We start from the raw sequence: 13,943 nt of genomic DNA, 5'->3' as shown, positions 1-13,943 counted from the left end.
GCAAAAGTGCCACATAAAAAACCCCTGGAAAGGAGAAATGGAAAGGGAGGAACTAGCCTAAAATTACCATAGATAAGTGAATAGCTCAGAAAAGAAAGGCACAGGAGAAAACAAAAGGCTGACACTTGGGAGTAGAAAACTAAATACAGGTCTAAAGAAATAATTTGCAAATCCATATACAAAATAGATAAATAAATAGATAAATAAGTCAACTTTTTAAATGGGCAAAAAACAGGAAGACATTTCTTCAAGAAAGTTTGCAAACAGCCAATAATCGCATTAAAAGATACTCAGTATCATTAGTCATTAGGCAAATGTGAATCAAAACCACTTCAGACCCAGTATGATTGCTAAAATCAAAGACAGTAAATATTAGTGAGGATGTAAAGAAATAAAAACCTCAGACATTGTTAGTAGGAATGTAAAATGGCACAGCCACTTTGGAAAACAATCTGGTGACTCCTCAAAATGTTAAACACAGTTACCATACGACCCAACAATCTTACTCCTAAGTATATACCCAAGAAAAATGAAAACATGTCCACACAAGAATCTTTAAATAAATGTTCATAGACGCATTATTCATCACAGTTAAAAGGTAGCAACAACCCAAATTTCCATCAGCTGATAGACAAAATGTGGTATATCCATACAATGGAATATTATTGAATGATAAAAAGGAAGGAAGTACTTTCATGCTACAGTGTAGACAGACCTTAAAAACATCATGCTAGGGGCGCCTGGGTGGCTCAGTTGGATAAGCAGCTGCCTTCGGCTCAGGTCATGATCCCAGCGTTCTGGGATCGAGTCCCACATCGGGCTCCTTGCCCCGCAGGGAGCCTGCCTCTCCCTCTGACTCTGCCTGCCACTCTGCCTGTGCTCTCTCTCTCTGACAAATAAATAAATAAAATCTTTAAAAAAAAAAAAAAAACATCATGCTAACTGAAAGAAGCCAGTCACAAAAGGCCACATATTCTATGAGTCAATTTATATGAAATGTACAGAACACGCAAATGCACAGAGGCAGAAAGGAGATTGATGGTTACATAGGGCTGGAGGGGGCTGGAGGGATGGGAGGATAAAGAGTGACAGCAATCCTGTCAAGGGATCCTTTCTGAAGTGATAAAAATGTTCTAAAACTGACTGTACTGGGGCACCTAGATGGCTCAGTCATTAAACGTCTGTCTTCAGCTCAGGTCATGATCCCAGAGTCCTGGGATCGAGTCCAACATCAGGCTCCTTGCTCCACGAGAAGCCTGCTTCTCCCCCTCCAACTCCCCCTGCTTGTGTTTCCTCCCTCATTATCTTTCTTCCTCTATCAAATAAATAAACAAAATCTTTAAAATTGACTATAGTGACAGCTCCATATATCTGTGAATATACTAAATATCACTTAATAAGACAGTAACTGGGTAAATTGTGTCTTACATAAATTATATCTCAATAAACTTTTAAAAAGAAAAAGGAATTCAAGAATATTCTACTTCGGTTGGCCTATGCTAGGACTCCAGCAACCTTAGTCCAGGAATTCCCTCTGAAACAATACCTTAAAATAAAACATTCAGCTTTATTTTAGTGGCAATTAATTCTCAAAAGGGTGCATGTTAGAACTTGTTATAATGCTTTAAAGAAAATACAGATCCCTAGGACCACCCCAGTCCCACTGGATCAAAATCTCTATGATGCATGGAGCCAGGCTGGCTCATTTAGCAGAATGTAACTCTTGATCTCGGGGTTGTGAATTTGAGCCCCACTACGGGTGTAGAGATTACTTTTTTTTTTAAGGTTTTATTTATTTGAGAAAGAAAGAGAGAGTACGAACAGGGGGAGGGGCAGAGGGAGAAGCAGATTCCCCGACACGGGACTCAACCCCAGAACTCTGGGATCATGACCTGACCCAAAGCCAGATGCTTAACTGACTGAGTCACCCAGGAGCCCCAAGAGATTACTTTAAAATCTAAATTAATCAATCTCTATGATAGGGTACATAGATCTATATATATTTTTTTATATTCCAGAGGTTAAGAGGAAGAAGATGTGGGGCTTTAATAGACATGCTGAGAACAAGTAAGGAAATTTGAATATAAAAAAATCCCATAAAAATATAAATAAAAGGAGCGCCTGGGTTAAGGCCTCTGCCTTCGGCTCGGGTCATGATTCCAGGGTCCTGGGTTCGAGGCCCGCATTGGGCTCTCTGCTCAGCAGGGAGCCTGCTTCCTCCTCTCTCTCTGCTTGCCTCTCTGACTGTCAAATAAATAAATAAAATCTTTAAAAAAAAAAAACTTCTTATTAAAAACTATATATATATATATATATATATATATATATATATAAATAGAAGACTTTAGAGTGAATAAGTAAGATACTATTATTAAATTGATCTTAAATTCCTTGGATCTGATAATATACTACAGTTAAGAGATTGTCCCTGGTCTTATAAAAAATAATTAAGGGTGAGGTATCATAAGGTCTGTGACTTGCTTTGAAATGTTTCAGAGGAAAAAAAATACATATATACACACAGATAAAGCAAATGTGGCAAAATGTGAGTTACAACCAAATTGACCAATTTAAGTAAATTTATGTGGATATTCATTGTATTTGAAATTTTCAAAATAAAAGGTTAAAGAGTGGGAAAATTCTTGATTCTTCCTGTGGCCTAAGAGTCACAAACTTCAGATCATAAGGAAATCTTCTGACCCAAAAATTAACTTCCCACCTGCTATAAAGAAGACTCTTTTCCCTATCCCCACTTCCCAGAATGGACAAATGGACAAAACTTTCTAATCTATACATGCCAACCCAAAAGATTTATAATCCTAAAGAACAGATGAGATTATATTTTAATGGGAACAAGCTTCTGTTACTGTACCCTGAAAATTACTTATGTGCCTTGTCCTTTAGGAAGAATGTGAGATAAGCAGGAAGTCAAAGGGCATCTTCAATAGAAAGGCAGAGGTACTGAGGATAAAAGTGTAGAAGATGCAATTACAGGCAGAAAATAACCTGCCAAGACTACACAGCTTAATCTTTGTTAGATTCTATCATACAAATCCTAAAAGGCTCATTCTTGCCCACTCTCCTATCCTCATATACTAAATATGTGTATCACAGAACTATACACAGAAGCAACATAACTTCACAAGCTTAAGAATCCTATCTACTACAAAGCTCTTTCCCATAGAGTGCCCGGGTCGCTCAGTCAGTTAAGTGTCTGCCTTCGGCTGAGGTCATGATCCCAGGGTCCTGGGATCAAGCCCTGCATCAGGCTCACTGTGCAAGGAGCCTACTTCTTCTTCTCCTTCCCCTCTTGTGCTCTCTCACTATCTCAGTCTCTCTCAAATAAATAAATAAAATCTTAAAAAAAAAAAAAAAAAGAAAAGAAAGAAGAAAGCTCCTTCCCAGAAAATGTATTCATTCAATCAACCATACTATGTCTTTTTCTTGACTCTCCATACCTAATCAGTACAGTAACCGCATGAGAGCAATCAGAGTATATTCAATTAAATCCATTCTTTTTCTATACTTTACTTTGAAAAATTAAACTATCAAAATCCTAAAAAGAAAAATAATATATGTGGCCATGGCAATCAAGAATTTGTTCACAGAGCAAGGGACAGTCTTTACCAACACTTACCAAGCCAGCAGTAAGAGAAGGAGCAGATTGTCCAAGGGACTGGTTCCTCATTCGAACCAGGTTTGATGCTTCTCCTGAAGACTGCCAAGTCACCTGTCCCACACTGCTATGTACACTGCTGGACAAGGGGAGCAGCTGCTTACCTTCAAACACAAAGTTTAGAAAATATACTTGTAATTATTAATGAATGAATGAAAATATACAATGATATCAAGTGGATAAAAGTATAGTGATCCAAAATAAAATGAAGTTCTGCCATATTCATTTTAATCTGTAGACCTTTAAAAAATTTCAGCTATCTGGGTGGAAAGGAGAATTGTAAATAGAGTACTGAAATTGAATTGACTATTTTAAATTCTCTGTAATAGCCATCATCATGCCAGCACCCAAACCTGACATCCAACCTAGCAGGCTTTTTCCAGTCCCTTCCATGCAACTTAGTTTCTCACCAACTCAATGCAACATGAGTGGAGTTGACAGTTTCTCCTAGATAAGTTTGGCCCTCAAGTTTTCAGAAGATGAACAAGGAATCTATAATGCTCTGGCCAGACTTCATGTGTTCAGTCCAGGTTGACTGACTGACTGCCTTAATCCCAAAGACTACAAGAGAGTCACTTACAAAAGACAGCACCTAGAATTGCAATGACCTTCTAATTGAGGTGCAAGTCCTATTTCAATCTCTTCCTTCGTAATGTTCCTCAACACTGCTGCTAGTGATTTAACCAAAACAAACGTGATATCATTCCCTGCCGTAAAAAAACTTATTACTCCCTACTGTTCAAAATTAGCCAAACGTTTAAAAAAAAAAAAAACTATAAAGAGATCCTCCTCCACAAATCCAGATTATCTTCCTGGCCTCATCTCCCTCAACTCTTCCACACCCCTTTGCTCACTCAACTTCAATTTTATGCCCTGCATTTTCACCTGGATTTATCTTAATCACCCAATTCACTTGAAAACCTTTTCCTCTTCCTGACAAAATCCTATTCAACATGGAAATACCCACTGTAATAAAGGTGTGATAAAAAGGAGTTTTTAGTTTTGTTTTTGGTACAACATTCCCTTTTATTGCAGAAAAAATATGATGCAAATTATTTGGAGGGCAATTTAGCAAAACTGACTAAAATTTTAATTTGAATATGTTTGGACCCAGCACTCCACGTGTAGTAATGTAGTATAATGAAAAAACAAACCAGAATGCTCACCTAGCAATGCTCACCAGAATAAAACCAAAAATAAGATAAACGTTTATTACAATTTAAAGAAATCACAGTATCTCTACAAAATCACATACTGAACCCATTAAAAATAATGAGGCGTCTCAAAATGTAGTCAAGAGAAAAATGTTCAACATTTCCTGTTCAGTAAAGAAAGCCGAAATAAAGTGTATGGCATATGATATCAATTTTTATTTTAAAGAAAATGTTTGTGTATATTTACATAAATTTTTAAATGTATATTTAAAAATAATGGAGTATATATAAAAGGTATACATATATAAAGTATATATATATATATATATATATATATATATATATATAAAGTATATATAAAGGGTATATATAAAGGTTGGAGAAGGGAGACAGAAGTAAAGATTAAGAAGAACTTTTTTTTTAAGATTTTATTTAATTATTTGTCAGAGAGAGAGTGCTCACACAAGCAGGCAGAGCGGCAGGCAGAGGCAGAGAGAGAAGCAGGCTCCCTGCCGAGAAGCCAGACACGGGACTCAATCCCAGGACCCAGGATCATGACCCGAGCTGAAGGCAGCAGCTTAACCAACTAAGCCACCCAGGCGCCCCTAAGAAGAACTTTTCACTTTGACATAATGCTGGTCTTTGAACTCAAATTTTTTATTACTGGCATATTTACTTTGTTAATCAGAAAAATGCAATGTTTTTTAAAAATCTAGTTATCTTCCAAATCTGTGTGTAAATGTATGCTTTACCAGAAAGTCTTCCCACAAAACCCTCTCAAAGAATAGTTCCCTACTCAAAACTTCCATTAAGACCAGAGTAGAGACAGCCTGTCCACTTTCCTTCTACAAAGATTGCTAAATTCTCCAGATCATCTGCCTATCCTCATCTATATATTCTAAAGGAAAGCTAGCTCCTTGACTTACCCTATACACATAAACAAAGGCTAGTATCAGACTTCTATCTCCCTTCAAAATAAGGGCTTGCTGGGGAAAGAGATTTATGCACTTGCAAAAGAAACCAATTTGGACATATACTAGTCTGGCCTTGAAATGTACGAAGGATTGCCAAGAATTTGAGGAAAACAAACAACATAAAACAGAACAATATGAACAAATGGGGAAACTAGACCTTTAGTAGAGAAATAATTCAGAAAAAAAAACTTAAAACTTCTAATTATTCTCACAATGATTCAAAAGGTTAATATGTAAAATATTCCCTATTAAATATTGCTGAATGAACATACTTTTATCTTTCGTCACCCAGGACAGTAAATGAAAATAAAGAAGTAAAATAAACAAAGGCTATAATGAGGGAGGGGGAGTGACTGAGGAGATGAATAAAATTTGGAGAAAACCTAAAACAGACAGATGAATCGTAACCAATGGAACTGGGCAAAGAAGGGGCACCTGGGTGGCTCAGTGGGTTAAAGCCTCTGCCTTCGGCTCAGGTCGTGGTCCCAGGGTCCTGGGATCCAGCCCCCAGCCCCGAGTTGGGCTTTCTGCTTGGGCAGGGAGCCTGCTTCCCCTCCTCTTTCTCTCTGCCTGCCTCTCTGCCTTCTTGTGATCTCTGTCAAATAAATAAATAAAACCTTAAAAAAAGAAAGAAAGACACAAGGTAAAATAAGCATAGAGGAGGCTGCAGTTAAATGGCAATTAAATGAGATAGTAGGCTACCCTGCAAAATCTCAGAGAAGTTCAGTACTCAGAAATGCAAGCTACCAAAGAGGACATAAAATTAAGATGTAAGGCTGAACTCAGATTAACTGAAAATCTATAAAGAATCAAACACAACCACATTCCCACATTGTACCACCCAGTAGCCAATAACCAATTACACTTCAAAGGATAGAAGGAATATGGCATCTCAGAGCAAAGCAATAGATTCTGGTTATTAGGTGCTCAAAAGACTTGGTTCAGAAACAAAATAAAACTTTAAAAAAATTTTTAATACAAAAATCAAAATTCTATTTACCTGGACAGTATTTACAAGGTTATTACCTTATAATACCTCCTTAAAAGAAAGGCAGAATACTATGAAAGCAAAAAATGGCTCTATGTGATTAAATGCTTGGCAAAAAACCAATTTCAATCAAAGAGTGAAAAGATAAAGCCAAGGGAATACTCCTGAAAAGGGCCAAAAATAAGAAATTTAAAACTGGAAAGGAATACAGGAGGATTTTATTTTCTTCTCTACTATCTTTTTAGCTGAGAACAGTGGATTCTTTAATAGTGTATTGATTGCTTAAAATTATGTCACATTTTAATTGTTTCCTATTTGGACGATGACTTCCTTGTATCATTCCTTCCCCTTGAATTTTTTAAAGACTTTTCTATGGGGAAGGTGGGGAGGCACTGTAGGCTTTGGAAAAGATTTTGGAAATAGGAAAAAGAAAATCAAAAAAAGCAAAGGATCTGAGGTCCACAGAATAAGAAGACAGCAAAAGTCAATTTCAAAAAGAAAAACCAGTGATAGTGGTCAACTACAAAATATCTAGCAGATTGAGGCTACCATTCAGATATGTCATGAGGAAATAGTAAAGAGAGAAAGATGGCCTTACCCATAAGTGTTCTATACAAGACTACCAACAGAGAAGAAGGTGTCAAGATGCCAAGTCAGTTGATATACCCTTAAATATAAGTGAAATACACTTGAATGTGTGGACAACACAGTTGCACATTTCTTAAAAAACAAAATTAGATACTCACCTGACAGCGAACTGGCCAGGCTTCCTCTCCGCAACTTACAGTCATCCTGACTAAGTTGTCGTTGGAGTTTAGCTTTTCCGGTGGATGAAAATATGTCAGGATTACTGAGCTTCCGAAAAAGCAGGGGACTAAGCCCAGCTATCACTTCCTTTAAAGAAAAAAAAAAAAAAGATAAAATATAAGTCTGTAATGTCTTTTCTAAAAGTGTAAGGACTTTATATCAAACATCTCTACAACATTCATTGCAGTTAAAAAGTGCCAGCATTTTATACTTTCTGCTCAACAGCTAAAGCCAGAAACATACTTCTTAGTAAAAGCTGTTTTGGGTATGCTATGAAGGCTGTGGGACATTGATTATAAAATGCCAAAGGGGCACCTGGTGACTCAGTCAGTTGAACATCCAAATCTTAGTTTCCTTTTTTTTTTTTTTAGATTTTATTTATTTATTTGACAGACAGAGATCACAAGTAGGCAGAGAGGCAGGCAGAGAGAAAGGAAGGGAAGCAGACTCCCTACTGAGCAGAGAGCCCCACTCGGGGCTCGATCCCAGGATCCTGGGATCATGACCTGAGCCGGTAGCAGAGGCTTTAACCCACTGAGCCACCCAGGCACCCCCAACTCTTAGTTTTCACTCAGGTCTTGATCTCAGAGTCATGGGATCAAGCCCCAAGTCAGGCTCCGCACTCAGCAGAGAATCTGTTTGAGATTCTCTCTCCCTTTCCCTCTGCCCCTCCCACACCCTCTCCCTCTCTTACCCCCTCAAAAAAGAAAGTAAATTAAGTCTTTTTCTATAAAGAGTACATGTCTAGTTATGTTTATTTATTTACTTTTCTCCTTCTGTTCACTCTTCCTTTATCTAGTTTTTAAAAATATTTTTTCATTTAAAAAAATCATAAATGGCAGAACTTCCTTTACTTCTTATACAAAGTTAGAAATGCCTCTATCATTCAACTAATGCTAAAATTAAATGTAGAGCTTTCTTTACAGGTCTATAATAAGAGCTAAATACATTTCAATGAAAAAGCATGAAGTACTCTGGAGAAAATGCAGACAATATGAAACATTGAAAGGGTCTCCCTTTTGCCTTTATTTTAATCCAGTTCATCCCAATTCATCCCAATGCCTGCTCCTCTTCACTCCAAGCAATGTTCAACATATCATCAAGATTCAGACATTCTGGGGGCACCTGGATGGCTCAAGTCAGCATCATGATCAGGTCATGATCCCAGGGTCCTGGGATAGAGCCTCACACCAGGGAGCCTGCTTCTCCCTCCCCTCCCAGATTGTGCTCTCTCTTGCTATCTCTGTCACTATCTGTCTCTTTCTCTCTCTCTCAAATAAATTAATAAAATCTTAAAATTCATACATTTTGAAGCAAACGCTCACCTAACTGGTAACTGAACTATTTTGAAAAAAATAAGGTAAATGAGACATATTTTTCATATTTCAATGAAGGAAGCTATAACAAACACAGACAAGTCGCACATCAAAGTGATATGGACAGTACAAAGACAAAAATAACAAACATAAGAAGAAATAACTAAAATCCAGGTTTCCTGCCATGTGAAGAACAAGACTCGGGTAACTAGTAAAAGCTACAGAGGGGGAAAAAATGGGAAAATGCCAGCCTCCTTAAGATTTAAAGGAAAAAAAAAACCCTCTAAGATCATACAGTGTGACTGATGGGTTCAAAAACATGGGAAAATGCCAATATTGGTTGGTGGTAGCTATCCAGAATTTAATTTAGATAAGCTCAAGGGGGGAAAAAAAAAGTAAAGTTAAAGAAAAATAACAGGGGCGCCTGGGTGGTTCAGTGGGTTAAGCCGCTGCCTTCGGCTCAGGTCATGATCTCGGGGTCCTGGGATCAAGTCCCGCGTCGGGCTCTCTGCTCAGCGGGGAGCCTGCTTCCCTCTCTCTCTCTCTCTCTCTCTCTCTCTGCCTGCCTCTCCATCTACTTGTGATTTCTCTCTGTCAATAAATAAATAAATAATAAAATAAAATAAAATAAAGAAAAATAACAGAAGAAACAAGGAAACAGTATTATTTTTTAAATTGGTAGTAAAAAAGGGCACCTGGGTGGCTCAGTGGGTTAGCTCAGTGGGCTGAGCTAAATAAAGTGCCTTTAGCTCAGGTCATGATCTCAGGGTCCAGGGATCAAGCCCCACATCAGGCTCTTTGCTCAGCAGGGAGCCTGCTTCCCCTTCTCTCTCTGCCTGCCTCTCTGCCTACTTGTGATCTCTCTGTCAAATAAATAAATAAAATCTTTTAAAATAAATAAATAAATAGATTGGTAGTAGATGGATAAAATGATAAGGAGGGATATTTAAGCACTGAATCATTAAGGCAAATGATATGTCAAGATAGCTGTAACAGAGTGAGCAGGAAGATGGAATTGGAAGGCATAGCTAATACAGAAAGAAGGCAGTAAGAGAGCAGTCTACATTCCCACCATTTGGTGTGTCAAGAATGAAACTGCACCTATGAATCAAGGACAAATCATGGAAGGAAGCCAGGCTTGGACACTAATGCTGATAACCCACCAAAAAGGGCTGGCCATTCATACAGGCAACACCCTCAGCAACCAGCTTTCGGTGGAAGAAAATAAGGAAGCCCTGAAAGATATCAAGCATGGAAATAATATCTCAGATGAAGACAATATGGAGAAGGAAAGGTCTCATCCTCAAAATAAACTACAAATGAGCTACATCAGAGAGCCAGCACTGGAATGCCTGCTACCGTGTATGAATGAGCAATTAGTCTTAGCCAGAAAAGGAGCAACTACCAATATAGGACTAGATCACTATCAATTAAAAGAAAGCCTTATCCTTTTCAATCATCCTATTTCCTACACACCAAAAGAAAAAAAGCTAGAAAACAGAAAAGTAAAAGAAAATCATGCTCCTTCTTATTCTAAGTCTCACCTGTCAAAACCTTGCAAAGGGAAGAAAATAGTAATTAAACTGGATATGAAATTTTTTAAAGATTTTATTTATTTGACAGAGAGAGATCACAAGTAGGCAGAGAAGCAAGCAGAGAGAGAGAAAGAGGAGGAAGCAGGCTCCCCGCCTAGCAGAGAGCCCGATGCGGGACTCGATCCCAGAACCCCGAGATCATGACCTGAGCCGAAGACAGAGGCTTAACCCACTGAGCCACCCAGGCAGCCCTGGATATGAAATATAACTTTTAAATTAGTATTTTTTAAAGATTTTATTTATTTCTTTGAGAGAGAGAGAATTCTGGCTTTTTTTTTCTTTGTTATGTTATGATAGGAAATAAGATGATTGAAAAGGATAAGACTTTCTCTTAATTGGTAGAGATCTAGTCCTGTGTTGGTGGTTGTTGTTCCTTTTGTGACTAAGACTAATTGATCATCCATACACTCTGTAGCTTACTGCTTTCTCTTTTAATTCAGAGTACTGAGTTGTGGCTATTTTGCCTATTGCCCTGGGAGTCCTCACAAAGATTCGCTGTGTCTTGGCTCAGAACCATCTCCCTCCTCCACAATACCAAAGCAAATCTCGTTAACTTTACCCAGAAAGCTAGTGTGCTTACACTGCACCTGTACTATTAAGGAAAGGATTCAAAGTAAAGGATTCACAGCTAAAACCTGGAGTCTACACTCCAGACTCATTAGGAGTTGCCTTTCCTACCTTTACCCACCAAAGACTGGTAGGTGAAAAGAACTCTGTACCTTCCGGCAGATTCTTCCTGATCTACCCTACCAAGAGTCAAACCCAGGTGCCACACTAATCAAAGTCCATCCTCTTAATCCATAACAAAAAAACCTTTGCTTATCTATACGTATGTGTATATATATACACATATATAAACATGAACTTTGATCCATACCTCAAGCGTATCAAAAACAGACAAAAATTAAATGGATCATGAATCAAACTATAAAATCTAAAAGTGTAAAACTTCAGAAGAAAATACAACAGTAAATTTTTGTTACTTTGTGAGTTCTTAGATAAGATACAAAACATAAGTTTAAAAAGAACAAACTTATAAATAAGACTATCAAATTTAAAAACTACTACTCTTAAAAAGATACTGCTAAAAAATGAAAACAAATCACACACAAGGAAAAAATACTTGCAAAACACATGTGAGAAAGGACTGGCATTCAGTATATAGAGAGATCTTTCAAAATTCAATAAGAAAACACAAGTCAACAAAAAACATGAGCGAAAGACTGAAGAGACACTTAAACAAGAGGCAACTATGGCAAATGAACACACAAAACCATCCTCAACATCATTTATCATTAGGGAAACAAAAATTAAAATCAAATGAGAGGTTAAAAAAAAAAAAATCAAATGAGAGGCAAAACCAAAAACAAAACCCCACAGCTACAAGCTAACATCCCCCCACAGAAACAACTGAAAAAGCACGCAGAAAATGTCAGAACCACCTTCGTCAGAATTCTGGGAAATAGTCAAAGATTTACAGCCAAGAAAATGCTAAACCAAGAAGTCAACTTGAAAATAGGAGGGGCACCTGGTTGGCTCCACTGGTTGGGTGTTGGGACTCTTGGTTTCGGTCATGATCTCAAGGTTGAAGGATCCAGTCACACTTTGGGCTCTGCACTCACCAAGAAGCCTACTATAGATTCTCTCTCCCTTTCTGTCTCCCTCTACCCTGCTCATGCACACACATGCGCTCACTCTCTCTCTAAAATAAATCAATAAATCTTTAAAAAAAAAATAATAGCAGGACAGCTTTGTGGCATTTTCACTTGCCCTTGCCCACCCACTCCTAGATATGGTCTGCAGATGTCAAATGGTGTTTCCAGTGCAGGACCCTGACCCCTGGTTCCAAAAGGAACACAAAAGACCTTTTTTGCAAATTATTGTTTCTATCTATTCCAACTTGTCTGAGGCTACCTGAAGGACTGACACAAGGCATACCTTTATTTCACCTAACTCTGAATCTGTTCATGATAGAAAAGCAAAAGGTATTGCTCAAAAACACTGTGAAAAGATCCAACCACCCACAGCGACCTGGGCCAAAAGATTATAAATGAGACATAAAATAAACTGCCTAAAATCATGGAGGAAAAGAGAAGAATTTCTTTGAGAAATTAGGGCAATTAAAAATACCTGTGTAGGGATGCCTGCGTGGCTCAGTTGGTTAAGCAGCTGCCTTCGGCTCAGGTCATGATCCCAGCATCCTGGGATCGAGTCCCACATCGGGCTCCTTGCTCAGCAGGGAGCCTGCTTCTCCCTCTGCCTCTGCCTGCCATTCTGTCTGCCTGTGCTCTCTCTCTCCCCCTCTCTCTCTCTGATAAATAAATAAAATCTTAAAAAAAAAAAAAAAGAAATACCTGTGTATATAGGGTAATTCAGAAAACCCAAGGCAGGGACACCTGGCTGGCTCAGCAGGAAGAGCATGGGCTTTCGAGCTCAAGATCCTGAGTTTGAGCCCCATGTTAGGTGTAGAGATTAAATAAATAAAGTGGGGCGGGGGGAGCAAGCCCTGGGCAAAATGAATGCTCAGGGAAGACCTGAAAAGATTTTAAGCTTTCATCTCAGCCTGATCTCTAGTCTAGCTAAGCAGAGTCCATTTGCAAAAACTCCTGGAGGAGGTATGTTTGTTTAGCTCCTGGTGATCAAGGAAGTCTCCATCAAAACATAAGCTAAGAACAGAGACTTCAGCACCACACAGAGCAAGGAATTCAATTTCTAGGGGGAAAAAAAAGTTGGGAAAATTCACTAGATAAATGGACAACTACAGCCTTCAACAATCAAAAAAGGACAAACTTAGAGAAAGGCAAGAAGGTGATTTCCAGAGTTACCAACATTCAAATGTCCATTTTCAGCAACAACAACAAAAGCACAAGACATACAAAGAAATGAAGAAGTATGGCCCATTCAAACAATCAAAATAAATTAACAGAAACCATGCCTGAAGAAGCCCAGCATTAGACCTAATAGTAAACTTTAAATGCCTGTCTTAAATATGCTCAAATTGTACAAATGAAAATCCAAAAAACAGTGCATGAAAGAAAAACAAGGTTGCATTTATAAGACTCTCAAGGAAAGACAATGTGAGCCAAGGATTTTATATCCAGGATAACTAACCTTCAACGTAAAAGGCACAGGCAAACTGTTATCAATATAAAATAACTCTGAATATTCTTCCAATAAGCCCTTCCTAAGGAATCTACTAGAGAAGAAGATTCATAAAATCAAAATAACTAAAGTGATATTAATATGGTGATTAGCATTAAATATACAGTCATTTGTAGAATAAATAAATGTACATTAAAAGGGAGAGTACAGTACATAATGACTATGTAATTTGAAAGGATTGATATAGGTCAACCACAAAATGGAAAGGGGAAGGTGGAGACAGCTTATTCAAACTAACTTAGTTCTCATTAATCATCATTGGTGATAGTAT

The 13,943-nt window shown here is 37.9% G+C and overlaps 1 protein-coding gene across 7 annotated transcripts in view; it reads right to left on the bottom strand.

Annotated features, from left to right (window-relative positions):
• MAST2 (microtubule associated serine/threonine kinase 2) overlaps positions 1 to 13,943 on the bottom strand; it is a 207,783-nt gene that overhangs the window by 170,386 nt on the left and 23,454 nt on the right. For all 7 annotated transcript variants that reach the window (XM_013044326.2, XM_013044358.2, XM_013044328.2 and 4 more), the window contains exons 2-3: positions 7,539 to 7,686; positions 3,638 to 3,780 (exon numbers count right to left, since the gene is read on the bottom strand). In XM_013044326.2, the coding sequence (XP_012899780.2) occupies positions 3,638 to 3,780; positions 7,539 to 7,686 (291 nt within the window). The remainder of the gene's footprint in view (positions 1 to 3,637; positions 3,781 to 7,538; positions 7,687 to 13,943) is intronic.

The sequence above is a fragment of the Mustela putorius genome, unplaced genomic scaffold, assembly GCF_011764305.1.
Source record: "Mustela putorius furo isolate JIRA1106 unplaced genomic scaffold, ASM1176430v1.1 tig00003853_pilon_pilon_pilon, whole genome shotgun sequence".
NCBI lineage: Eukaryota > Metazoa > Chordata > Mammalia > Carnivora > Mustelidae > Mustela > Mustela putorius.
The sequence above is the reverse complement of the archived record's forward strand: the minus strand, read 5'-3'. Positions and strand labels throughout refer to the sequence as shown.